General features: G+C 37.1%; 2 protein-coding genes and 1 long non-coding RNA gene across 4 annotated transcripts in view; 2 read left to right on the top strand and 1 right to left on the bottom strand.

The window, feature by feature from the left end:
- Window positions 1–456, bottom strand: part of LOC121416254 (COMM domain-containing protein 10-like) — a 35,955-nt gene extending 35,499 nt beyond the window's left edge. Inside the window, exon 1 of the mRNA XM_041609770.1 lies at window positions 293–456. Coding sequence (XP_041465704.1) covers window positions 293–321 — 29 coding nt within the window. The 5' untranslated portion in view covers window positions 322–456. The remainder of the gene's footprint in view (window positions 1–292) is intronic.
- Window positions 457–1,425: 969 nt separating this feature from the next.
- LOC121416251 lies at window positions 1,426–4,638 on the top strand. Its single transcript, XR_005970115.1, has 4 exons — window positions 1,426–1,538; window positions 2,728–2,883; window positions 3,674–3,743; window positions 4,342–4,638. It is a non-coding gene; the product is annotated as an uncharacterized LOC121416251 (long non-coding RNA).
- Window positions 4,639–18,374: 13,736 nt separating this feature from the next.
- LOC121416250 (ankycorbin-like) overlaps window positions 18,375–25,844 on the top strand; it is a 35,614-nt gene continuing 28,144 nt past the window's right edge. For both annotated transcript variants that reach the window (XM_041609765.1, XM_041609764.1), the window contains exon 1: window positions 18,375–18,531. In XM_041609765.1, the coding sequence (XP_041465699.1) occupies window positions 18,493–18,531 (39 nt within the window). In that variant the 5' untranslated portion in view covers window positions 18,375–18,492. The remainder of the gene's footprint in view (window positions 18,532–25,844) is intronic.

The following is a 25,844-nucleotide window of genomic DNA, read 5'->3' as shown; positions in this document are numbered from 1 at the left end:
ACATGCTAATGGAGCGATCGCGTTCCTTTTGGGGGAACTGGTATGGCGGACAATAGAACTCGCGGGCTTCAAACAAAGGACCCTCCCCGCATATCCAGTTAGGGGAGAGATCAGTGGTCGATGGTCGGAGCTCCCTGGCCTGGGTTTTGGCATAGGTAAGGTACCGTACGTATACGGTACCGTACCGTATCCACCCATCCCAGCAGCGCCAGCGGCTTATTAAATTTTACAATGAATCAAAAGTCACTCATCTTCGAATTCATTAATGTGTCAAGGTACTAGGTTTACATACCTAGCAGTTTCCGTGAGAATCAAAGCCATGTCCACGCTATTACACTAAGAACTTTCGTCAAAACATTCGAAAATCATGAAAATAGTGAACTTTCGTATCGACCGAATACTGAGCTAGCTGTGAAAGTCACGATCACCAAAACCCAGTTCAAATGATGGCGCCCTTCATTTTCACCCCTATTTTTTGCGGTCTGCTACCATCCTATCTCTCTGCTACCATCCTATATCTCTCTGCTACCATCCTATCTCTCTCCTACCATCCTATCTCTCTCTGCTACCATCCTATCTCTCTCCTACCATCATATATCTCTCTGCTACCATCCTATCTCTCTCCTACCATCCTATCTCTCTCCTACCATCCTATCTCTCTCTGCTACCATCCTATATCTCTCCTACCATCCTATCTCTCTGCTACCATCCTATCTCTCTGCTACCATCCTATCTCTCTTCTACCATCCTATCTCTCTTCTACCATCCTATCTCTCTCTACCATCCTATCTCTCTGCTACCATCCTATCTCTCTCCTACCATCCTATCTCTCTGCTACCATCCTATCTTTCTCCTACCATCCTATCTCTCTCTTACCATCCCATCTCTTTCCTACCATCCTATATCTCTCCTACCATCCTATCTCTCTTCTACCATCCTATCTCTCTCCTACCATCCTATCTCTCTCCTACCATCCCATCTCTCTCTACCATCCTATCTCTCTGCTACCATCCTATCTCTCTCCTACCATCCTATCTCTCTGCTACCATCCTATCTCTCTCCTACCATCCTATCTCTCTGCTACCATCCTATCTCTCTCTACACTGAAAAGATAACTTTGTCACAAGGCCCGATTAATTCGTCAATCGGGGTAAAATAATTTGTTTTGCGATATAACTGTGAAATGACAAACTCATGGTAGTAACATAACAAATTGATCGAGCACTATTACAAAGTTTCAACTGGTGTTGACAAAAACAAACTTGCGCATGACTGATTTATTTGCGTGACGACTCTTCACAACCGTATTTGACAAATCCTCTTCGCGGTCAATGTAGAAATGACGAGTTTAAGTCGGCCGTAACGAATTATATTACAAATTATTTGCTGAAAAACAAATCAATTTGTTGAGGAAAAATGCATGACAAATTTAGCTCCTGAAGACAGTTCGGGACACCCCGCACATAATCAGCGTCTTCGAATCACTCGCCGGTCGCCGTGATTTTGCTGCGAAGCAAGGCTTGGGTAGATCGTAAAAGGTAAACTTTTATACTAAAAAAATAAATTAAATGATTAATTAATGCATTTGATTGTAGTATATTACTGTGGAGATAACTATTGTATGAAATTCTATAATAGTGAAGTGTTTTTCACCGAAATATTAGTAAATTGAGTATGCATACCTGCATGCTCACGGCTACCTCGAGCGAAGTTCGTGCAGACTTCACTACCGGTACTACACACCCGTCTCCACCTACCCGAAAGTACCGGTACGTGGAGTGTAGTGTACCGGTAGTGAAGTGGAGTGAAACCTGCACGAACTTCGCTCGAGGTAGCACACGGCGGGACGGGCATCCCATGCACAATGACAATACAATGTAGGCCTAATAAGCTTATAAAATGCGATTGACTCCAACAATGTCGAATGCGTGTACAATGTATACCGTACTCTGTGTGTCATGTGTGTCTTGCCTGGTCTTGACCGAGTGTCCTGTACTCACGTACGTGTAGACTATCTAGGCTAGTTTCACCAGTCTAATACGAGGTAGGCCTAGGCCTTTTTAGGGCCTAACTTACATGTTTTATGTTAAACTTAGACAATCGCTATGTTTCGAAAAAAGTAGGCCTATTATGGGACTAGGCCTAAGTAAATGTAATATCATAGGCTAGGCCCTACCTGTTATCAGTCAATATTTGTACTCAAATTCAATAAGTAGCAATAAGGAGAGACCTGTCTGGACTGCAGACTGTTTGCTACACTCATGTCTCATGACAGTCAATAGTTTTGGCCCAGGCCTGACTACCATATGATTGCCAGGCCTTTTGACATGGCCTTGGCCTACATGTATCTACAAATTAATCCGACTTTGCACATTCCTATGCCCCACCGACGTCATTACGGGGGCAATTTACACATAAACTAGCATAGTTCGCTTAGATTTCGATTTGCGATTTTCACTGTCGCAAGCCACATGAACCCTACCAAAGATGGTAGGGTTTATGATTACAATTTTATAAAATTAATGCCTGAAGTAGTCTAAACAAGATCTGTACAGGAGTGTGTTTGTGGTTATAAGCTAGCTGATTTACAGGCTGAAGCTTATCTTTCTTGTCAGTAAAATTATAAATCCAATCAGCCTGTCACTATAAACACCAATAAGTTAACATGTTCAGCAACACCAGCATTAATCTAGTGAACAGAGGTCATGATGTTTTTCATATTTTCAGTTTCTTGCAGAGTTTCGCAGGATTCATGGTGAGGACCTAATCACACTGTTCAACCAAGGACTACAAAGACTGGCAGAACCCCTTTCTAGACTTCACAAAGATAGATGCAAATGAGCCAAGAAAGATGTGACAGTTTACTTCCCGGAAGCTAAGAAGGTATTCTGTTATTCAGATTTTTTTAATTTGTAACATCACACATTAAAACCCCAAATTGTTATACAATGGAAAAATAATTTGTAACATTATTCTCTTATTATACAATGGATAATTATCTCTTCATTCCAGGGTGCCACACATGACAAAAGGAAACTGTAAATACACTTTAAGAATTGAAGTTCAAACCCCTTCAGGCAACCAACTTTATGCTGACAAAGGCATGCAACCATTTTACACTCGCACTTGGCCTAGTCACTTGATGTAAAATGGATGTGTAATATCAATGTCCAACAATTCATGAGTTTGTCTCATGCCTGCCTAAAAGTGTTTAACTCCTGTCCATTTGTGGTCATTTTTGAAGCCGACATTCTGAGATAATTCTTCATTGAATTTGGGTTTTTTCTTTTCTATCTTTCAATAATTTGAGCATTAATAGACAGCTGTTAGTTATGAAGCATGTTGGTATTTAAATTTAGAATCGTTGGCAGGGCCAGAATTTGGTGCAAATTGATTTGCTGATAGGTTCTTGTAGACAACTTTATGTGTGAATCAAACTTGATTCTTGCAAGCTGGTATCATGAGAATGAAGGCAGGAAGCTATTCATTAGTTTTGAGCAAAATTACAGCTCAGAACTTCAGTCCCTTCAATTCATTCATGATCTAAAGATTGCGGTGGTAACATGGTGGTATAATCAATGTTGGATTCCAACTTGCAGAATACAAGCTTCTGTTTTGATTTAAAAACATGGTGCATTTTTTAAATTATTAACATTTCTTAATCTGATTCCAGAAATTGCCATACAGATTCTACCAACCTTTTTCAAGGAAGACCTGGTGATGTATTCATCTCAAGTGACAAGGTATGGTACCGCATAACCAGTTAGAAGTAATTTTACAACATTGACATAGACTAGATTATAAGTTTCATAAAGCCAAAACCTAAGAATCATATTTTAGCATTCTTTTGCACTCCGCTCTACAACTTTAGACTGCTGAGCCAACTGGTGGGTTGTGTTTATGACAAAGTACACTGGTATTATGTGATCAGGTACTTAAGATTAACATGCATGCTATGTGTGATGTGTGATAACACAACATTCCAGTCAGCCCACTAGCATGCAGTTGCAAATTACAGCACCAAACAAAGCTGAATACATTCTGAGTGGTGGAATTTTGTTAGTTTTGCATTCTATCAGAGTGATTTATTTGCCAAAAATATTGTTACATCTTATTTAATGTTATTTGAATACTAATTGAAAGAGAAATATTTCAATCCAAGTAGGGTGAAAAATATTGTGTGTTGCTTGCTAAGAAATCTTATCGTTTTTGACTCCGTCTGCCCATCCATTGTCCCATAATGGTGGGCCAAGTTTCTTAAAAAAACAAACATATTTCTTGTTGAGAAGCTAAACCACATGCATTGAATAAGAAACCCTTGTTATTGTTTTTCATTGACAGGTTGATACGAAGCCCATGTACATACGTGTATCCTGCAATCAAGAGGAATCATATGAGCTTGTTCTGGAGGAGCAAAGAGTCTGTCAAGTCCAGGATAAAGTGCATGCATTGGCTTGTTAAGTAGCTGGTTTTTATTTTTCATTCAGCCTATGGCTGTGAGCCATCAGTCATGAAAATTTGTGAGTTTTGCCAACTTGGAATTCTTCAGGTGAAAGATGCATGTCCTGTTGATAAATCTGTTATCAACCTTCTGAACATGTTGAAGAAGAAAGTGCCCTCCAGACAAGGGAAGTAACTGAAGTCCGGCTGAAGTCATGGAACAGCTGTTTTTAAGTTACAGAGCATGTCCTTTAGGTTAAAATTGTTACAAGTTTAAAGATTGTAAGTACATGTATGTACAGTTGTATTGATAAATTGTGATTTTTTGAAAGAGATTTGAAAAAGAAAGTTTAAAGTCACATTCAGAGCACAGTAGATGGAGATGGCTCACACACTTGATGAAGCATATTCTATGGAAGCTCAAAAGTGCCACCGAGATGTTGAGAAGTCAACATCATGGTAGCAAAAGATCAAATGACGAGATCCTGGATCTCATGTCCACATCTTTCAGACGAGATGATCAGCAGACAAGATCCCTGATCTCATCATGTCGACATCTTTTAGAAGAGATGATCAGATGACATGATCATGAATCGAAGATCTTGTCATCTGATTATCTCTTCTAAAGGATGGCGAGATCCGGGATCTTGTCATCTGATCATCTCTCCTACAAGATGTCGACATGACGAGATTCGGGACCTTGTTATCTGATCATCTCTTCTACAAGATGTTGACATGACGAGATCTTCTATCTCGTCATGTCTACATCCAGTGGAAGAGATGATTAGGTGTCATGATCTCGTAACTCGTCATATCTACATCTTGTAGGAGAGATGATCAGATGACAAGATCCCGGATCTCGTCATGTCGACATGTCAACATGATGAGAACCTGGATCTTGTCATCTGATCATCTCTTCTAAAAGATGTCAACATGATGAGATCAGGGATCTCGTCATCTGATCTTTTGCTATCATGATGTCGACTTCCCAAGATAATTATCACAACATCTCGGTGCCACTTTTAAGCTTCCATAATATTCACACTTCATCTACTCACAGGAAAATCTGAATATCTCAAGAGCTCCATTCCTGAGAAAACATAGTGCAAGGTCTTGTATCTTCTTTAGAATATGTGGGAACTTCTGTACACATAATCAATGTTGACTCTCAAATCTCCTGTACAGAGAATCCTTGTACAATTGCCGAGGTTGGCCTGATGGACGATGCCAAAGTGTAGCTTGCGAGCTTTTGAATATATTGTGAGGTAGCCTCACCAACTGCATAAGGATTCTCTCATATCAACCTGTATCGGTTCAAGAAATGCCTTGTTTATGTTATTGCAACAGCTGAATGCAAAATTGTTTTTGAAAATATGCTTGTAAAAAAAGAAAAGAAAAAATAGTATTGTGAACAAGTCAAACAAAAGGACAATATTTTAAAACTTGATTGGACATTAGTTTTGGTCTCGACGTAAATGTGTTTTCTACATACCTGCCAACTATTCAGATTTTTGAGCTTTCAAACTAAAAATTCTGGATAGTTCAGATTTTTGAAATTCTTCATGATGGTTAATTCAATCTTAAAGTTCAAAGATTTTATATATAAATTAATTGGAAAAAATCACCCATCTTTTCAATTTGGTGATTTTATACTATCAATGTTGGCAGTTTTGGACTGGCATTGTGTATAGCTAAAATGTTTTGCTCTCTGAATGTGAAATGGGAAGTGGCAAGTGGGCTCTCAATTTCTTGAGTAAATCATGGAAAAAAGTGAGAACCCTCTTTCAAGGAAGGAAGAACAAAAACAGTAAATACAGTTCCAAAAAGACTGAAACACTAAAGAGGAATTTTCATTCTTTAATGGCTTTGGATCAGGGAAATTTCTTTTCTTTTTTTTTTAAGTTGTCCAACATTTTATTGTTCTTTTGGAATGATTTTCAACTCTTAATGGAAAGTATTTTGATTCGTCAGGTTTGTAATAAATCATCAAATTTGTTATTTTTGTTTGACAAAAATCAAATGGTTTTGTCAAGCAAAAACAACAAATTTGATATTTTGATATTATTGAATTTGATGCAATTGTTGCATGGTACTGGTAACTGCATTTGATGTCAGGAAGTTAATGCCAGGGGCATATGCAGGATTTTTTTTTTTGGGGGGGTGGAGAAGTTTTGGAAAGTGGACTTTTGCTAAATTTTCCTGAAATATACATTTATTTTTAATCATCGACCAAAAAAGCTAAGGGGGCGGCAATTTGACAACCCAATTTTCTTTTTCAAACGTAAAAAAAGGGCGATTTATTAAACGCAGATGCACAAAAGTAGACCTTTCGCATTTTGCGAACGCAAACCCGCACCCCCTGCAATGCATATGCCCCAGGTTAATGCAAAGTATTTTGACATTTTTAGTGAGTTTAATGTAGGCCCTAATTGTTCTAACTGAATTTGTTGCAATTGTTATGCAGTAGTGGTAACTGAAAAGAATTTGTTGTCAGGACGAAGATTGCTTGTTGCTCTTAAGAATATATCAAGGAGTTCCAGCTAATCTCCTTCGCAGCCTGCTTACTGTGACAGCAGTAGTCTCAGTATGAGACTGCGAAGGAGATTTGCTAAAACTCTATCTTTATTTAAATGCAGAGTATTTTGACATTGCTAGAGAATTTAATGTAGGCCCTAATTGTTGTAACTGAATTTGTTGCGTTTGTTATACAGTAGTGGTAACTAATAAAAATAATTTGTTGTTGGAATGAAGATTGTTTGTTGCTCTTAAGGATATATAGGAGTTTTGGTTTATCTCCTTTGCAGCCTGCTTGAAAATCATACTGTGACGGCAGAAATCTCAATCAGGCTGCTAAGGAGAAAAGCCAAAACTTCTCTATATCCCTAATGCAGAGTATATTGACATTGTAGTGAATTTGATGTAGGCTGGGTTTGTAACCGAATTTGTTGCAATGGTTATAACAGATTTTTTGTCAGAATGAAGATTGTTGCTCTTATAGGAGTTATAGCTAATCTCCTTCGCAGTCTGCTTGACACTCATACTGTGATAGAAGAATTATCAGTCAGACTGCAAAGGAGATTAACATCCTTAAAGGGGAAGTTCACCCTGAAGAAAACTTTGTTGTAAAAATAGCAGAAAAAAATAGTGAAAAAATATTGGTGAAGGTTTGAGGAAAATCTGTTAAAGAGTAAAAAAGTTATTAGAGTTCAAAATTTGGGATTTGTGACGTCATAAACGAGCAGCTGCCCCATGTGTTATGTAATATAAAATGTATGAATTTCAAATTTTGTATGGTTCCTGATGACTTAATTTTGTTTTCTTTTCATGATCGGGTGTGGAATGATATGTCTATTGATATACAAAAGTTACAGTAAAAACCATTTTCTATTTTCTGAGGAAATGACATTTCATTGATTTTTTACCATTCACTATGTATAAATGCTGCTCGCATATGACGTCACAAATCAAATAATTGAAATTCTAATAACTTTTTAATTATTTGATGAATTTTTCTCAAACCTTCTTAATATTTTTATTATTTTTTCTGCTATTGTTACAATAAACTTTTTGTCGGGGTGAACTTCCCCTTTAATGCAGAGTATTTTGACTTTGCAGTGAATTTTAGTAAATATTTTATAAAATGTTACTTGCCGGCAAGTGTTGACTGGATTTGATGTATTTTGAATTTGTCTCCTCAGGAATTTCGAGGTTCTATTAAAACTTACAAAAATATTAACTATATCTGTATTTGTTTGTTTATCACAGGTGTGCTTTCTGACTATTACATGACAAATAAATGTCAAATGCATTACAAATTGATGAATGTAAAAAACGAATTAAAAAATGAGAATGAGGAATTAAAATGTTGCAATGACAAACTTTGAAAAAGGTTTGTCAAATTAGACCACTTTTCATGACAAATTAAAATTCGTCATGTTATGGTGCATGACAAATCTATAATGACAAATCTTTGGCATGACAAATTTATTAATTTGTTAAATTAAACCACAGTAATGACGAATTTATATTTGTCAATTGACAAAGTTATCTTTTCAGTGTATTTCTTACCATCCTATCTCTCTGCTACCATCCTATCTCTCTTCTACCATCCTATCTCTCTCCTACCATCCTATCTCTCTCCTGCCATCCTATATCTCTCCTACTATCCTACATCTCTCCTATATCTCTCTCCTACAATCCTATCTCTCTAATACCATCCCATCTCTTTCCTACCATCCTATCTCTCTCTGCTACCATCCTATCTCTCTCCTATACCATCCTATATCTCTCTGCTACCATCCTATCTCTCTCCTACCATCCTATCTCTCTCCTACCATCCTATCTCTCTCTGCTACCATCCTATATCTCTCCTACCATCCTATCTCTCTGCTACCATCCCATCTCTCTCCTACCATCCTATCTCTCTCCTGATCCTATCTCTCTCCTACCATCCTATCTCTCTCCTACCATCCTATTTCTCCTACGATCCTATCTCTCTTTTACCATCCCATCTCTTTCCTACCATCCTATATCTCTCCTACCATCCTATCTCTCTTCTACCATCCTATCTCTCTCCTACCATCCTATCTCTCTCCTACCATCCTATCTCTCTTCTACCATCCTATCTCTCTTCTACCAACCTATCTCTCTCCTACCATCCTATCTCTCTGCTACCATCCTATCTCTCTGCTACCATCCTATCTCTCTGCTACCATCCTATCTCTCTCCTACCATCCTATCTCTCTCTGCTACCATCCCATCTCTTTCCTACCATCCTATCTTTCTCCTACCATCCTATCTCTCTCCTACCATCCTATCTCTATCCTACCATCCTATCTCTCTCCTACCATCCCATCTCTCTCTACCATCCTATCTCTCTGCTACCATCCCATCTCTCTGCTACCATCCTATCTCTCTCCTACCATCCTATCTCTCTCCTACCATCCTATCTCTCTCCTACCATCCTATCTCTCTGCTACCATCCCATCTCTCTCCTACCATCCTATGCTCTCGGGGTGCGGTCTAGGTGACTAAGTAGCTGAAGTGAGGATTTGGCTGCTAGAGCGGCTTGGGTTTCTTCCTCCCTGTAGTCAAGAACGGCTGTAGAGATAAGTTTCTTCTATTGCTTGTACTTTATAGGGGAGTTGAGAAGATCGCTGAAGAAAGGTAGGTCGTACTTGTTGAGGAGGGACTTGGAACATTTTGGACAGTCTTTGACAGTCTTACTATACTCAACGCTAGAGGGCGCTCTTCCCAAGCGTTTCATTACGCGGTCTAAGCATATACAGTATACGTATAGTATACTTAGCTAGTTGTACGCGATCAAATGGGAGGCTGAACGTCACACATTCGTACCGTTGCACACAAGACGTACCATCCAAAATGTACCATTGCACGGCTTTAGGAGGTGACGTCACAATGCGATTTAATTAAATAAGGTGACAATGCGCGTACAGCTCGCTGGCTAAATGCGCAACGCTGTGCAAGGTCATGTGCGCTTGTAATTGTGGGCCCGGCTTGTGGGATTTTGCTTTTCGCTTTCAATATTTTTGCTCCTTTTTCATAGATTACTGGAGGGAAAAACTCTTGTTTTTTCATATTTTCGCTAGATTCCGAGGCGTTGTACAACACAAATAGCGAATATTCTTATTCGTGCAATGGTGCATGATTTCGCATTCGGTGAAAGAAAGAAACGCTCTATTCAACTCGGCTAACGCCTCGTTGAATAGAGCATCTTTCTTTCACCTCATGCGAAATCTCGCACCATCGCACTCATGCCTATTCGCTATTTGTATATTGTACAACGCCTACTTAGCGAGTTGTACGCGATCAAATGGGAGGCTGAATGTCATACAATCGTACCGTTGCACACAAGACGTACCATCCAAAATGTACCACTGCACGGCTTTAGGAGGTGACGTCACAATGCGATTTCATTGAATAAGGTGACAATGCGCGTACAGCTCGCTGGCTAAATGCGCAATGCTGTCCAAGATCATGTGCGCTTGTGGGCCCGGCTTGTGGGATTTTGCTTTTCGCTTTCAATATTTTTGCTCCCTTTTTATAGATTACTGGAGGGAAAAACTCTTGTTTTTTCATATTTTCGCTAGATTCCGAGGCGTTGTACAACACAAATAGCGAATATTCTTATTCGTGCAATGGTGCGAGATTTCGCATTCGGTGAAAGAATGAAACGCTCTATTCAACTCGGCTAACGCCTCGTTGAATAGAGCATCTTTCTTTCACCTCATGCGAAATCTCGCACCATCGCACTCATGCCTATTCGCTATTTGTATATTGTACAACGCCTACTTAGCTTGTTGTACGCGATCAAATGGGAGGCTGAATGTCACACATTCGTACCGTTGCACAGCACAAGATGTACCATCCAAAATGTACCATTGCACGGCTTTAGGAGGTGACGTCACAATGCGATTTCATTGAGTAAATGCGCGTACATCCCGCTGTCTAAATGCGCAATGCTGTCCAAGATCATGTACGCTTGTGGGATTCTGCTTTTTGCTTTCAATACTTTTGCTCCCTTTTGATAGATTACTGGAGGGGGAAACTCGTGTTTTTTTCATATTTTCGCTAGATTCCGAGGCGTTGTACAACACAAATAGCGAATATTCTTATTCGTGCAATGGTGCGAGATTTCGCATTCGGTGAAAGAAAGAAACGCTCTATTCAACTCGGCTAACGCCTATGGCACGCATATAGGGAATCAAATAAATATATATTTCACTTAAAAAATATATCTTTCTCTTCCACTAAACCATTTCACTTAAAGAAATTTATATTTCACTTTCAAAAATATATTCCACTTTATCAAAAAAATATATTTCACTTTAAAAAATATGTTTCACTTTAAAAAAAAAAAGTATTTCACTTTTCCCCAAAAAATATGTTTCACTTTTCAAAAAAATATATTTCACTTTTCAAAAAAAAAGATATTTCACTTTTCAAAGAAATATATTTCACTCTTCTAAAAGATATATTTCACTTTTCAAAAAGAAAATATTTCACTTTTCTAAAAAAAATATATTTCACTTTTCCCAAAAAATATATTTCACTTTCCAAAAAAATATATTTCACTTTCCAAAGAAATATATTTCACTCTTCAAAGAAATATATTTCACTCTTCTACAAGATATATTTCACTTTCCAAAAAAATATATTTCACTTTTCCAAAAAAATATATTTCACTTTTGAAAAAAAAATGTTTCACTTTTCAAAAAAAAAAATCATTTCACTTGATACATTTTAATTTTGAGAGAAAACAAATCCTTTCACTTTTGTTGGATAACACATGCGGCTGCCGTATTAGACCGTAACTATCCTCACGGAAATATCCATTCCTCTCGCTACGAAAAACATTTCACTCGTGTTGCAAATTCATTTCACTCAATTGCAAAAAAATACGTTCCTCTTTTTTCTCGGCCTGTAGGCGGCGCGCACCATTGTTGGCGGGACGAGGAGAAGGTACATGATATATCTATCTATCTATCTATCTATCTATCTCTCTCTCTGCCTAATATATATCTATCTGTTTAAATATGTCTATCCTTCTATCTATCTGCAAGGATCTATCTATCTAATATCTATTTTTTTCGTTTAATGTCTGTATATCTGTGTATTTATCATTCAATCTTTATATCTATCTATCTATCTATTTATCTACCTATCTATCTTATGTCTATCTGTTCAGAATACATATGTCTATCCGTATGTCTACTTTTTATCTTTCAATCTAATAACTATTGATCTGTCTAAATAGTTATGTCTGTTTATTTGTTTGTTTAACTATTTAATATCTATCTATCAAATTTGTTTAATATGTTATTCTATCTATCTACCTATCAATAAATATATCGATCTATTTTCTCTCTCTCTCTCTCTCTCTCTCTCTCTCTATCTATCTATCTATCTATCTATCTATCTATCTATTTATCTATCTGTCTGTCTATCTGTGTATGTACCTATGTATCTACCTGTCTCTGAATCTATGTGTATATCAAATATGATATCATTATCACCGCTGGGAATCATCGTATTTTTTTCATCAATCATTATCAGTATCAGCCTCCTCATCGTATTTTTTTATCGTCAATGTCTATCTGTCCGATACCTATCTATCTGTTTATATCTATCTACCTATCCATCTGTCTATCTATCTATTAATCAGGGGCCGCGGAACGGTTTTCAAAGCGGGGGGGGGCTGACCATGCAAAAAATCACAATCATACGGTCATTTTTACGGTTTTGGAAAAAAGTAAAGGGGGCTGCCCCCCCAGCTTCCGCGGCCCCTGTTAATATATATCTATCTATCTTCTATTATCTATCCACCTATCATTTATCTCTCCATCAATCTATCTATTTATCTATCTTTCTTATATGTATCTGTTTGAATATGTATGTCTGTTTTTGTCTATTTATCTTTCATACTTATATCCACTCATTTGTTTAAATAATTATGTTTGTTTATCTCTGCATCTACGACAGACCACCTAATTCGTCCGTACGACGAATTAAAATCTAATTTCACTTGTTACATTTTAAATCTGAGATCAAACAAATCCTTTCACTTTTGTTGGATAACACATACGGCTGCCGTAAAGACCGTGAGTAAATTTCGTTCTTCACGTAAATATCCATTCCTCTCGCTACGAAAAACATTTCACTCATGTTGCAAATTCATTTCACTCAATTGCAAAAAATACGTTCCTCTTTTTTCTCGGCCTGTAGGCGGCGCACACCATTGTTGGTGGGACGAGGACAATGTAGTCTACAAATGTAGACCCACATCTGCAGTGTGTGTACCTCAGCTGATTCAACGAGTCTGCATAGCAGACTAGGTCTACTGAGGCAGCACTGTTCACATGGAACCCTTCTCCACACTCGGCCCTCTGAATGGCTCGCTTCGCTCACCCTTTCAGGCTGGTTTGCTTCGCAAACCAGTAGCAGATCCCACCTCACGAGCCATTCAGAGTCTGCATAGCAGACTAAGGACAATGCACCACGAGGTGGGCCCATAAACACAAATTGTTAAGTTTGAATTTATCGCTGATTATGCACAATAGCCAGGGCAATCAGCTATTGCACTCGGCCCTACGATCAATCTTTAACCTTAGCACGGTCTGGCTATACGTTTTGTAGGCATGAGGCATGAATACTTCATACATACACTATCTACGGAGCTGAATGGTCAAGGTATAAGTGTTGAAATTTCCCTTTTCTCCCTTCCGTCTGTCTTTTACTTCATTGACATACGATGGTCATAATGATTGATGAAATGAAGCTTACAAAAAGCTACATTTCACCGGTCAACTCGCTTGTACCTGCACTGCAAAACCAAATTAATTCTCTCCATTTTGTATGAGACATGAATGGGGGGGTCACCATCCTTAGAACAGACATAAAAAGTGAGTATACGGGACTGAAGTTGGGTAATGACATCATGGACATTCTCGGCTAACACCACAGAGATGTATACTAATTGCGCGTTATATAAGTATCTCTATGGCTAACACCAACCTTTTCGGGCTGAGCGATGACGTCATCATCCATCTTCAGTCCCGAATACTCACTTTTTATGTCTGTTCTAATCTTGACCCCCCCCCCTCATCACGTCTCGGGAAAAATGGAGAGAATTTGGTTTTGCAGTGCAGGTACAAGTGAGTTGACCAGTGAAATGTAGCTTTTTGTAAGCTTCATTTCATCAATCATTATGACCATCGTATGTCAATGAAGTAAAAGACAGACAGAATGGAGAAAAGGGAAATTTCAACACTTATACCTTGACCATTCAGCTCCGTAGATAGTGTATGTAAAAAGCATTCATGCCTCATGCCTACAAAACGTTATAGCCAGACCGGCCGTGCTAAGGTTAAAGATTGATCGTAGGGCCGAATGCAACAGCTGATTGCCCTGGCAGCTGTGTATAATCAGCGATAAATTCGAACTTCACGATTTGTGTTTATGGGCCCACCTCGTGGTGCATTGTCCTCGTCCCACCAACAATGGTGTGCGCCGCCTACAGGCCGAGAAAAAAGAGGAACGTATTTTTTGCAATTGAGTGAAATGAATTTGCAACATGATGATGAGTGAAATGTTTTTCGTAGCGAGAGGAATGGATATTTCCGTGAAGAACGAAATTTACTCACGGTCTATACGGCAGCCGTATGTGTTATCCAACAAAAGTGAAAGGATTTGTTTTATCTCAGATTTAAAATGTAACAAGTGAAATTAGATTTTAATTCGTCGTACGGACGAATTAGGTGGTCTGTCGTAGATGCAGAGATAAACAAACATAATTATTTAAACAAATGAGTGGATATAAGTATGAAAGATAAATAGACAAAAACAGACATACATATTCAAACAGATACATATAAGAAAGATAGATAAATAGATAGATTGATGGAGAGATAAATGATAGGTGGATAGATAATAGAAGATAGATAGATATTAACAGGGGCCGCGGAAGCTGGGGGGCAGCCCCCTTTACTTTTTTCCAAAACCGTAAAAATGACCGTATGATTGTGATTTTTTGCATGGTCAGCCCCCCCCCCCGCTTTGAAAACCGTTCCGCGGCCCCTGATTAATAGATAGATAGATAGACAGATAGATAGACAGATGGATAGGTAGATAGATATAAACAGATAGATAGGTATCGGACAGATAGACATTGACGATAAAAAAATATGATGAGGAGGCTGATACTGATAATGATTGATGAAAAAAAATACGATGAATCCCAGCGGTGATAATGATATCACATTTGATACACACATAGATTCAGAGACAGGTAGATACATAGGTACATACACAGATAGATAGATAGATAGATAGAAAGATAGATAGAGAGAGAGAGAGAGAGAAAGAGAGAGAAAATAGATCGATATATTTATTGATAGGTAGACAGATAGAATAACATATTAAACAAATTTGATAGATAGATATTAAATAGATAAACAAACAAATAAACAGACATAACTATTTAGACAGATCAATAGTTATTAGATTTAAAGATAAAAAGTAGACATATGTATTCTGAACAGATAGACATAAGATAGATAAATAGATAGATATATAGATATAAAGATTGAATGATAAATACACAGATATACAGACATAATAGATATTAGATAGATAAATAGATAGATAGATAGATAGATAGATAGAAGGATAGACATATTTAAACAGATGGATATATGTTAGGCAGAGAGAGAGAGAGATAGATAGATAGATATATCATGTATCTTCTCCTCATCCCGCCAACAATGGTGCGCGCCGCCTACAGGCCGAGAAAAAAGAGGAACGTATTTTTTTGCAATTGAGTGAAATGAATTTGCAACACGAGTGAAATGTTTTTCGTAGCGAGAGGAATGGACATTTCCGTGAGGATAGTTACGGTCTAATACGGCAGCCGCATGTGTTATCCAACAAAAGTGAAAGGATTTGTTTTCTCTCAAAATTAAAATGTATCAAGTGAAATGATTTTTTTTTTTAAAGTGAAACATTATTTTTTCAAAAGTGAAATATATTTTTTTGGAAAAGTGAAATATATTTTTTTGGAAAGTGAAATATATCTTGTAGAAGAGTGAAATATATTTCTTTGAAAAGTGAAATATATTTTTTTGGAAAGTGAAATATATTTTTTTGGGAAAAGTGAAATATATTTTTTTTAGAAAAGTGAAATATTTTCTTTTTGAAAAGTGAAATATATCTTTTAGAAGAGTGAAATATATTTCTTTGAAAAGTGAAATATCTTTTTTTTGAAAAGTGAAATATATTTTTTTTGAAAAGTGAAACATATTTTTTTGGGGAAAAGTGAAATACTTTTTTTTTTTTAAATTGAAACATATTTTTTAAAGTGAAATATATTTTTTGATAAAGTGGAATATATTTTTAAAAGTGAAATATATATTTCTTTAAGTGAAATGGTTTAGTGGAAGAGAAAGATATATTTTTTTAAGTGAAATATATATTTAATTGATTCCTTATATGCGTGCCATAAACGCCTCGTTGAATAGAGCATCTTTCTTTCACCTCATGCGAAATCTCGCACCATCGCACTCATGCCTATTCGCTATTTGTATACTGTACCTCGATGTCCTATCTTCCCCGGATCCCCGGCCCCTTGTATAGTTTCTTTGGTATAGTTGTTGGACAACGTAACGCAGCTATGCCTATAGCGCAGGTACAGGTGAACTCATTTTAAATTTAAGAAATACCACTTGGAATACAATTTATATCGGTGAGTGTTATTGATGAAATAATAAACTTATAATAAGGCCTAGGACTGGTTGTGGAATGCCAAGAGTAGACTAAGATAACCAAACATTCCAACTCCCAGTTAAAGCTAAGTTAGCTCAGCTGAGCTGATCGATCGAGCCGAGTGAAGAGGCAGCAGCAGCAAAACTGACGCGTCAGACTCTACTAGACAACACCGACGCGGTAACCACGGCCGCATGCGAACTCGTTGATCGCTGCCGCTGGCTCGTCCGGAGTCTGCTGTGCTGCGCTACTTTGACTTTGGATGGCGACACAGTGGCATTGGTCTGTTTTTTTTTTCGGTGAAGTAGATCTAACTCCTGTAAGAATTAAGAAAATGGGGTAGGCCCTATGTGCACTCTCACAATGCGAGGTTAACCTTGCACAACGCATGTCATTTGAGTTTGACTTTGGTCTTTGACTTTGTCCTTGGCTTGACAATCAATGGAATTTGACGTTTTTCTTCATTCCTTGAATTGATTTATTTTAGGCATGAAAATGATGAATGTCAGAATGTCAATGAATGTGGGGGAATAAAATTAGGGCCTAACACCCAAATTTAATTACATTCCTTCTAAATTATTTGATAACTTGATGATGAAAATTATTAAAATTGTTTCTGAAAATGATTTTTTTTAACGCTTACTAACTGATATAGTTGAAAACATAGTTTTCAACTAAATCAAAGTAATTTCAAGGAATTATGGAAAAAAAGCCATTTCATGGATTTAAAGATGTAAAATGTGAACTTTTAGCAATTTTTTTTCTCCATTTTTTAAAATATATTTTTTTTTAGCAGGAGCGCATACGACATCTTGTAAACGTATTGACGTGACCCAGGCCTAGTTTCACCACAGATTTAGCTAACACAGCTATTGCATATATATATATATACAATGTTAAGAAAACTACAATTTATCATACATGTATTGTAATGAATTGATTTGAGCTCCTCACGGAGAGCGATTCTGAGGAGCTCAATTGAGCTCCTCAAAAAAATAAGGAGAGCGATTTCTTGAGCTCCACGAAATTATAAACGTGAAGGTCTGAGATTTATATTACCTGCTTGCTTGGTGACCACACATTTTCAGCAAAGTTAGTGAAGTACAGGAAGCCTGCACATGCCGACTTGACCCAAGACACGACAAGACAAGATTGATATTCAGAACCAACGCCTGGATCATCCTCACTGGACCACAGTATCAGCTATTAAAAGTCCTGTTGGATTCCATCAGAGTAATTGTAGTATCCAAGCAGAAAATAAACTACATCTAACATTTGGACTAGGAATTTGTACCTGACTACATGTACTTGGACAAAAATAATGTAGTAGAGTCTACATGTACTTGTACATGTAGATCAGGGGGGTGTTTCACAAAGATTTAAGTATGACTTAGAGTCGCACTTAAATGTATTGTTGCGCGCAGTATAAAAGGCGTGACAGCATTGGTCACATCATGCCAAGAGGACGCGCACTACTGCGTATTGATCAATAAGATTGCGCGTTGCTTATAATGTACGCGTCAACATTTAAGTGCGACCTAAGTCATACTTAAATCTTTGTGAAACACCCCCCTGGATCTACAATATACATGATAATGTACAATCAGTCACTTTAAATGACTCAATTTGTTTTTGTTTTTTTCTTGAAAACTCAGGTGAACAAGCATCATTTAGACTGCCGGTTTGTGAGATGGATATTACACCAAGGATCTGAATCTTATCCTGACATTGAAGAATTGTTTTCATTTGAACTTGAAAATAACGGAAGTCAAGATGTTTAAGAAACTAAAGCGACAAAATAAAGACAAGGAGGTAAGATCTAAATCCATACATGTCATGTCCATCTTTATTATTATTATGTCTTTTTGTACTAGTTTTTTAACCAATTAAACAAATTGATGAAAACGAACATGTAGGCTTATTCAAAAATTAACCACACATAAATATGCTAATATCCAGTTTTAAACAAATTGAGTATAAATTATGTTTGAGTTTGTAAACTTGTATTATTGGGCTGTCTTGCTTGTACATAGTCATACCAAAAAAGGTACCAGTAACTCAATCTTTTTCACATACCAATATTGCATTAAACATTCAAAATAGCAGAAGTACACTCATTAGTTGACTTCTGTGAAAATGCAGTTGATCTGTCATGTGCCAACTTCTGTTTGTCTTGGGAATTAAAAGTCTTAAAGTAGAGTCTAAAGATATATTTTCAATGTTGATTTTAAGATTTAGACAGCACCATGGATCATAATTAAAACCGCGATTAAATGTACACTGTACAAAACACGGATATAAATGAGAAACAGAGGGTGTGTTCTTTCAGATTGGGATTGGGAGGAAAATTCAAACATCGAAAATGATACATTTGGAAACGCGATCAGCTCAGATTATACGACCTTTAGCATCACGCAAGCGACATTCAACATGACTGAGTTTTGAAATGTCTTTCAATTTGCTCTTTTAGTGGAAGACTTCACAGCAAAGTGCCAGAAGTGACCCTTTTGTGTGATTCAGATTTCGCAGTAAGCTGTGCTAAACGAGAGCTGGAAATTTAAAGACGATCAGCTTTATATTTTTGACACTGTAGGGCATTTCTGATCTTGTTTATGTTCTGTGTTTTGTAAGTTTTCAATCAAGATTCATGTTGCTGTTGCCTGTATAATTTGAAAATCAACATTGAACACACCCTAAAAGTGATGTAGAGTCTTCTCAAATTAAATGGAATGCAAGAGGAATAGGATGGTATTGAAAATTTTTAGTGAAAGCGAAAGCAACACTGGCTACATGTAGCTAGAATGGCATATGATGGATGCTCAAATGAAAGATAAAATTTGATTGGTTTCTGGCTGTCAGGGCCCCCACAACATAAACCTTGCAATTGTGGGGAAGATTTCTATGATTCATTGTATTTCATGAAGTTGTGTATTGATCAATCATGATAATTATCCTCTTGATCAGTCGCTATAAAGCTTTGAAATGTTACAGGGTCTGTCGTTATGATCAAAGCATACGTACAATTTGTCACTAACCTTTAACAATTTGTCACTAACATTTAATACTACGTCTACATGTATTGTAAAATGCATGTACAGAGCTGGATGATGAGAGAGAGAGAGAGTGAGAGAGCCATTTACATACAGTGTAGTACATGTATGTAAACTATTAAATTGAATGGAGCTAGTAAAATAATAGGACTTTTATTTGTGACTTGAGTGATCAATTTTACACAGACTGTGTACATGTAGAACTCTATACACTGAACATTGCCAATTGAAATTCTCAACTTCTTTTTTTTAGTGATACAGGAAAGGAAATGATCAAAGGAACATGATTAAGATTACCTGATACTCAGTTTTAATACATGTACATGTGTTTACCGTGTTACACAAGTACTTGTTGTACCCTCAAGTGAAGATAGGGTGATAGTAATTGTTAGGAAGTAACTGTAAATCCCTATTGTATCCAAACAATGCAAGTATTTATAACACTGCCTTTTGCTAAGGCTGGCTTGCCATCATTGTTTATCTTCAAAGGGTTTAACCAGAGTGAATGCACATCAAAAGAGCTGCTGTCTGCTCAGCCCACTGCTTACTTTAATGCCATGGTTGTATTACTCCCTGCTTTAATACCTCATGTACCACAGATTAGAAGTACCTGTTCATACATCACTGACATATGTGAAGTAAATTTTCTATTTAATAGCTCTTGCTCTCAAGTACACAACATATTTTCTTGAGATTCAGAATGTACATTTCCGATCTTGTGTTGATTGCATACATGTACGGTACTTAAATTACATTTAGGCCCATTGATTAAATCGTTTTAATTCTTAAAAAGTGTATTGATAGTTTGTCTGGAATGTATGTACATTGTGCATGTGGGATTTGAGCTGCAGTGGCGTATCATGTACAATACCTGTTTTTAACTTTCCCCTCGATAGGAAGTGTTTCAGCTTTGAGTTAGGCTTTCGTTGTGTGTACACATTGGTTCTTATTAATTTTTTATGTTCAAACCGATATTACTACATGTACATGATAGCAGTAAAGTGTATAGGCTGTGTGATATTATGAGGATTTTTGATCTTTAAGAGACCAGTGAATTTGAAAAGTATGAATATCTTATCAGTTTTGCCCTGAAATCAACAGTTTTCTTGGATGTGGACTTGACCTTTATGCTAGTAAATACAGGGATCTCCCTTCCCAGATACTTTACCTTTGTAGGCCTATTATATGCTTGTACACCAGTAGGCTTAATGTGGACAAAGGTTCTTATTTGTGTACAAGTTTATACTACAAGACTTGAGATAAATACAGTGATAAATCTTTAGACTTAAAAGCCATGAATAGGGTCTGAGAGGATTATGGTTGAGATTATAAGGTGGTTTCAGACCGCCTCGAAGTTCGCCAGTTCCAGGTATTCTCTGATCGGGAAATTTACCCTGATCAGAAAATACCAGGTATTTTGGTAATGTGAAAGCAAACTACGCGTAATCTCCCCGAAAGAAAATACCCGCTAAATAGTAGGTACTTGGCGAAATTACGAGAACTTTCGTGGGGATTTTTCCAAGGTCGCAGGTATTTTGGCGATGTGAAAGCAAATTACGGGAACTTTTATCCCAGCGTGTCGTTGGGCGCGGCGGCGTGGGTGGCTGCTGGGCTAGAGATTTTGAATCTCCCGCCTTGCCTGCTTATCAGACCACACTGCGCATGCTCGTAACTTCGGGAACTTATCCCGAAGGATGTGTTTCGGGGCGGTGTGAATGCAGGAATAATTAACGGGTATTTTTTAGCCTTAAAAAGTTCTCGTAATTTAACGGGGATTCTTGTGATCGAGGCGGTTTGAAACCGCCTATAGAGATGTTTTGTCTCCAGCTTCAGCTATTTAATCTGTCATGTTTAACTGTATTAAAGTTGAAGTTTTAGTTGAGATTCTATGGCCGAAATCACAAAGGTGGTTTTGAAAACCCACAGTTGAGTCCATGGTTTAGGCAGATTTCCTATATAAATTATGCCTAATTTAGCGCTTATCAGGCGCGTGTGTAAAACATGTCCAATGCTGATGTGCGCATTTGTCACAATGCGCCAAATTGATGCCTGTTACCACGGTTATCTACGCTATTTTATTCATGAGTCCACTTTTTGAAGAGTGGACTCATGAATAAAAACAGTGGACTAATGAATAAAATAGCGTAGATAACCACGGCAACAGGCGTCAATTTAGCGCACTTTAACAAAAGCGCGCATCAGCATTGGACATTTTTTATACACGCGCCCGATACGCACTAAATTAGGCGTAGTTTATACAGGAAATCTGCATAAACCATGGACTCAACCGTGGGTTTTCAAAACTACATGTACATGTACATGTACATGTACCTTTGTGAATTCGAGCCTTTAGGTTGTCTGTTGATCATACATTGTAGCTAGTGACTTCATAGCCCATACTTTGCCCATTGCACAGTGCGAAAATATGTATGATGGATCATACCTCCATGATCACATATTGGAACATTTGAAACTGAAAAGGTGTTTTAATTATTGACATTGTTTTATAATAAAATTGTTTCATTGTTGAAAAATGTGATATTGTTTCATAGTCTGAAGATGAGGGTATGCAGGTCTGTACAATAAGGGTATGCTTTTATCCAGAAAGGCCAGAGAGTCCCTTTACAACTCCCTGATGTTGGCAGACACAGACCTACTGTAAGTAGCCGACATGTCATCGCCCTGCCATGAATAAGGCATCCATTATTAAGTACAGAAAGTTCAGACTATCATTGATAGAGTGGAAAACTAAAAGAGATTTAGTTGATTATGAATGGAATTGCATTTGAACACAAGGGAAGTCAAACAAGCAGAAGTCAGGAAATTTCATCAAAATAAAAATTTTATTACTTTAATAAAACAATTTAAGGATTTTTTTTATAAATTTGACGGTACAAACTAATGAGAATCTTCACCAAATCAAAACCCCCAAATTATGATTTCGCCTTAAAATAAATTACTTTTACATGGTATTTTCCTTTAGTAATCAAACTGATTCTAGATTATTTGAGGAAAAAATTGAAATGTTTGAACTTAGAAATACATACATGTAATCTACACAGCGTTCATGTCATTTGTGTGTTGTGCATAACAGTGCATACATTGTACTTTAACTTTTCATACAAAATGTTGGATATTTGCATCCAAATCTATGAAATTTTCAGTTGTGTTTTACATTTTGCTTTTCACAATTCCTCCACATACATGTATGTATGAACCTCTTGTAGCTGTATGTTAGCCTGATTACGGCACGATCTACGTGAGAGAGAGAAAGACCATCCCTAGGAGAGATTAAAGGGGTACTCCAGGCTCAAAATATTTTTTCGTAAATAGAGTATTAAATATATCTATAGAGCAAAATGTTGAAAATTTCATCGAAATTTGAATAACAAATAACAAAAGTTATCGAATTTGAAGTTTAGGCTTTAGCAATATTTTGTGAAAATAGTTACATGTATGCACATCATTCATGAATATTCATTAGGTGGACTGATGATGTCACATCTTCACTTTTCTTGTTCTTATGTTATTACATGAAATGTTTCATTTTCTTCATACATGTGTGAATAATGTGTCTTCTTTCTAAGGAAATAAGTTGCAGCAATTGTCAATCCAATTATTTTCAGTGACTTGGTAGAAAAAGTTTGAATAATCCTGATTTCAGATAATTACGAACAAGTGGGGATATGACATCATCATCTTGCTCATCGAATATTCACACCTGAATATTCATGAAGAATGATGAATTCATGTTTCACCAGAATAATGCAAATCTTTATAATGCCATTCCTTGTCTGATTTTGATCAGATTTTCATTGTTTTGTTTGCCAGCTTTTCTTTATCTGTTTATTTGCCGTTCGGAGCATCCCTTTAATATTGATGTACATGTATAGGAAAGCAGTTACAGTACTTAGACAATCATAGCCCTTTGAGTGAGTTGTATCCCCCACATTTTCGATATGTGCATTGTGCATCTTTCAAAAGTCTTAAATACAGTCCATTAGCTGAGCCAAATGGAAGCTAATTGCCAAACCTAGATGCAATTTGTATTGATAAATTTGTGGTTCAGAATTTGTTTCAATGGCTAATCAATGTCTCAAAGTATTTGTTATTGGTAGAGTTGCAATGCATCTTGATGCTTTACATTTTTATGATTGCATACAATGTACTTTCCAGTGCTTGAATTTGGGGTTCAATACATTTTCTTCTTTCAGTGGCTCAATCACACTTCATTAATGAGTTTTTATTAGTAGAATATAGGCGAGAGGCACTCTCCTTCAATGAATTAAATTATTGATGTAGATCAACGACTCACTTTGCAATCAATACAAATCAATATATTGTGTTCTTAACGTACAGTGTCTTTCTGATTCATTGAGTAGCTTATCACTCTCTTGTCAAGGACTGATAGGATTCAGAAATACTACATGTAGGACTTAATGATGTCATGATGGATGTTTTTCATTTCTTGAATGTACACAATTGATATCGGAAAGTTGTAGAGACATGATATGCGTATGTGTGCAATCAAAATCAAGGTTTCTATGGTATGCTCTATACATGTACATGTACATGTATGGGATGATGCGGAATGCTGCCCTGAGACCCTAAACAAATCTCTACTTTATCAAAATCAAGAGGATAAATATGTCAGGATAAAAATGAGAGTCTCATAAATAATTACTCATAAATCTACATGTACATGTATGTTACCTTCGTTATTCAACCAAGACATTATTTGATGTTTTACATGTACAAGAATACCATTCCTTGTATGGTAATGTCATTACTGTAGATATGTAGACTACATGTACATAGGTACAGTTGTACACTACATGCTCATTGTAGACTAAGGGTGCGTTTATTCGACACTTTTTTACCCTAGAATCATGATTAGAATCATGATTCAAATCACGATTCTGCAGAATCACGATTGCGTTTAGTCGAAAGTGGAAATAAACGTCTTTCAAATCACAAACATGAAACACAGAAAAAGGGGCGTTTGGTAAGACGTTTCTGTAGAATCACGAACGAAATAGGTCGTATAAACGATATCGTGATTTAAATCATGATTCTATGACGTCATTGTGTCGTGCTTCTTCCGGGTTCGACTCAAAGGCGCGCGCTGTGTTTCGTGCAGGTTAATTTTCGTGTAGTATTGCCAGTGTACTAGTACCGGTATATGCCAATTGTCACGTGCATTTAGGAATTATCATTCTGTGTATTGTACCCCTGGGGTTGTACTGAAGCGTCATGTCTACATTTCATTGTTTTCATCAATCATATCTTCAAGTTCCAAAGGATCTGCTTGTGCTTTGGCCTGAAGCAAAAGCATCCCTTACCGGGATTCACAGAAATAAGACGATACGAATCCCTTTCAGCGGCGCTTGCGAGGGAGAGATTTCTAGATGTGGCACCGCCTGTCGAGACAAAATTAACAGAATTCGTGCCCAGTACTACGGCTACCGAACACCATTTTCGATGAACCGACAAGATTTAATACAAGTAAACAAAAACAATACGAGGTACAATACACGGAATTCTGGAAGTAAAAGATTTATTTTTCGGAAGCCGAGTAAACTTTGCACAAACGATCGCGCGTTAGCTCGGGCGGCAACAAAAATCTAGCAGCCAACTTGAAGTTAGAAACACGCGCGAAAATGTTGACCTATACTTCCTGGGTCAAACTGCGCACTGTGATGCGCACTGGATCGGCCCGAATTCAGGGAGAAACAGCGTTAGAAAGATGGTCGTATAAACGCTGATTCTGTCGGATCGTGGGTGCGTTTATTTGACACTTTTTTACCCTAGAATCATGATCAGAATCATGATTCAAATCACGATTCTGCAGAATCACGATTGCGTTTAGTCGAAATTGGATATAATCATGATTAGAATCACAAACATGAAACACGAAAAAAGGGGCGTTTGGAAAGACGTTTCTGTAGAATCACGAACGAAATAGGTCGTATAAACGATATCGTGATTTGAATCATGATTCTATGACGTCATTGTGTCGTGCTTCTTCCGGGTTCGACTCAAAGGCGCGCGCTGTGTTTCGTGCAGGTTAATTTA

The sequence above is a fragment of the Lytechinus variegatus genome, chromosome 5 (genome assembly GCF_018143015.1).
Source record: "Lytechinus variegatus isolate NC3 chromosome 5, Lvar_3.0, whole genome shotgun sequence".
Lineage (NCBI taxonomy): Eukaryota > Metazoa > Echinodermata > Echinoidea > Temnopleuroida > Toxopneustidae > Lytechinus > Lytechinus variegatus.
The sequence above is the reverse complement of the archived record's forward strand: the minus strand, read 5'-3'. Positions and strand labels throughout refer to the sequence as shown.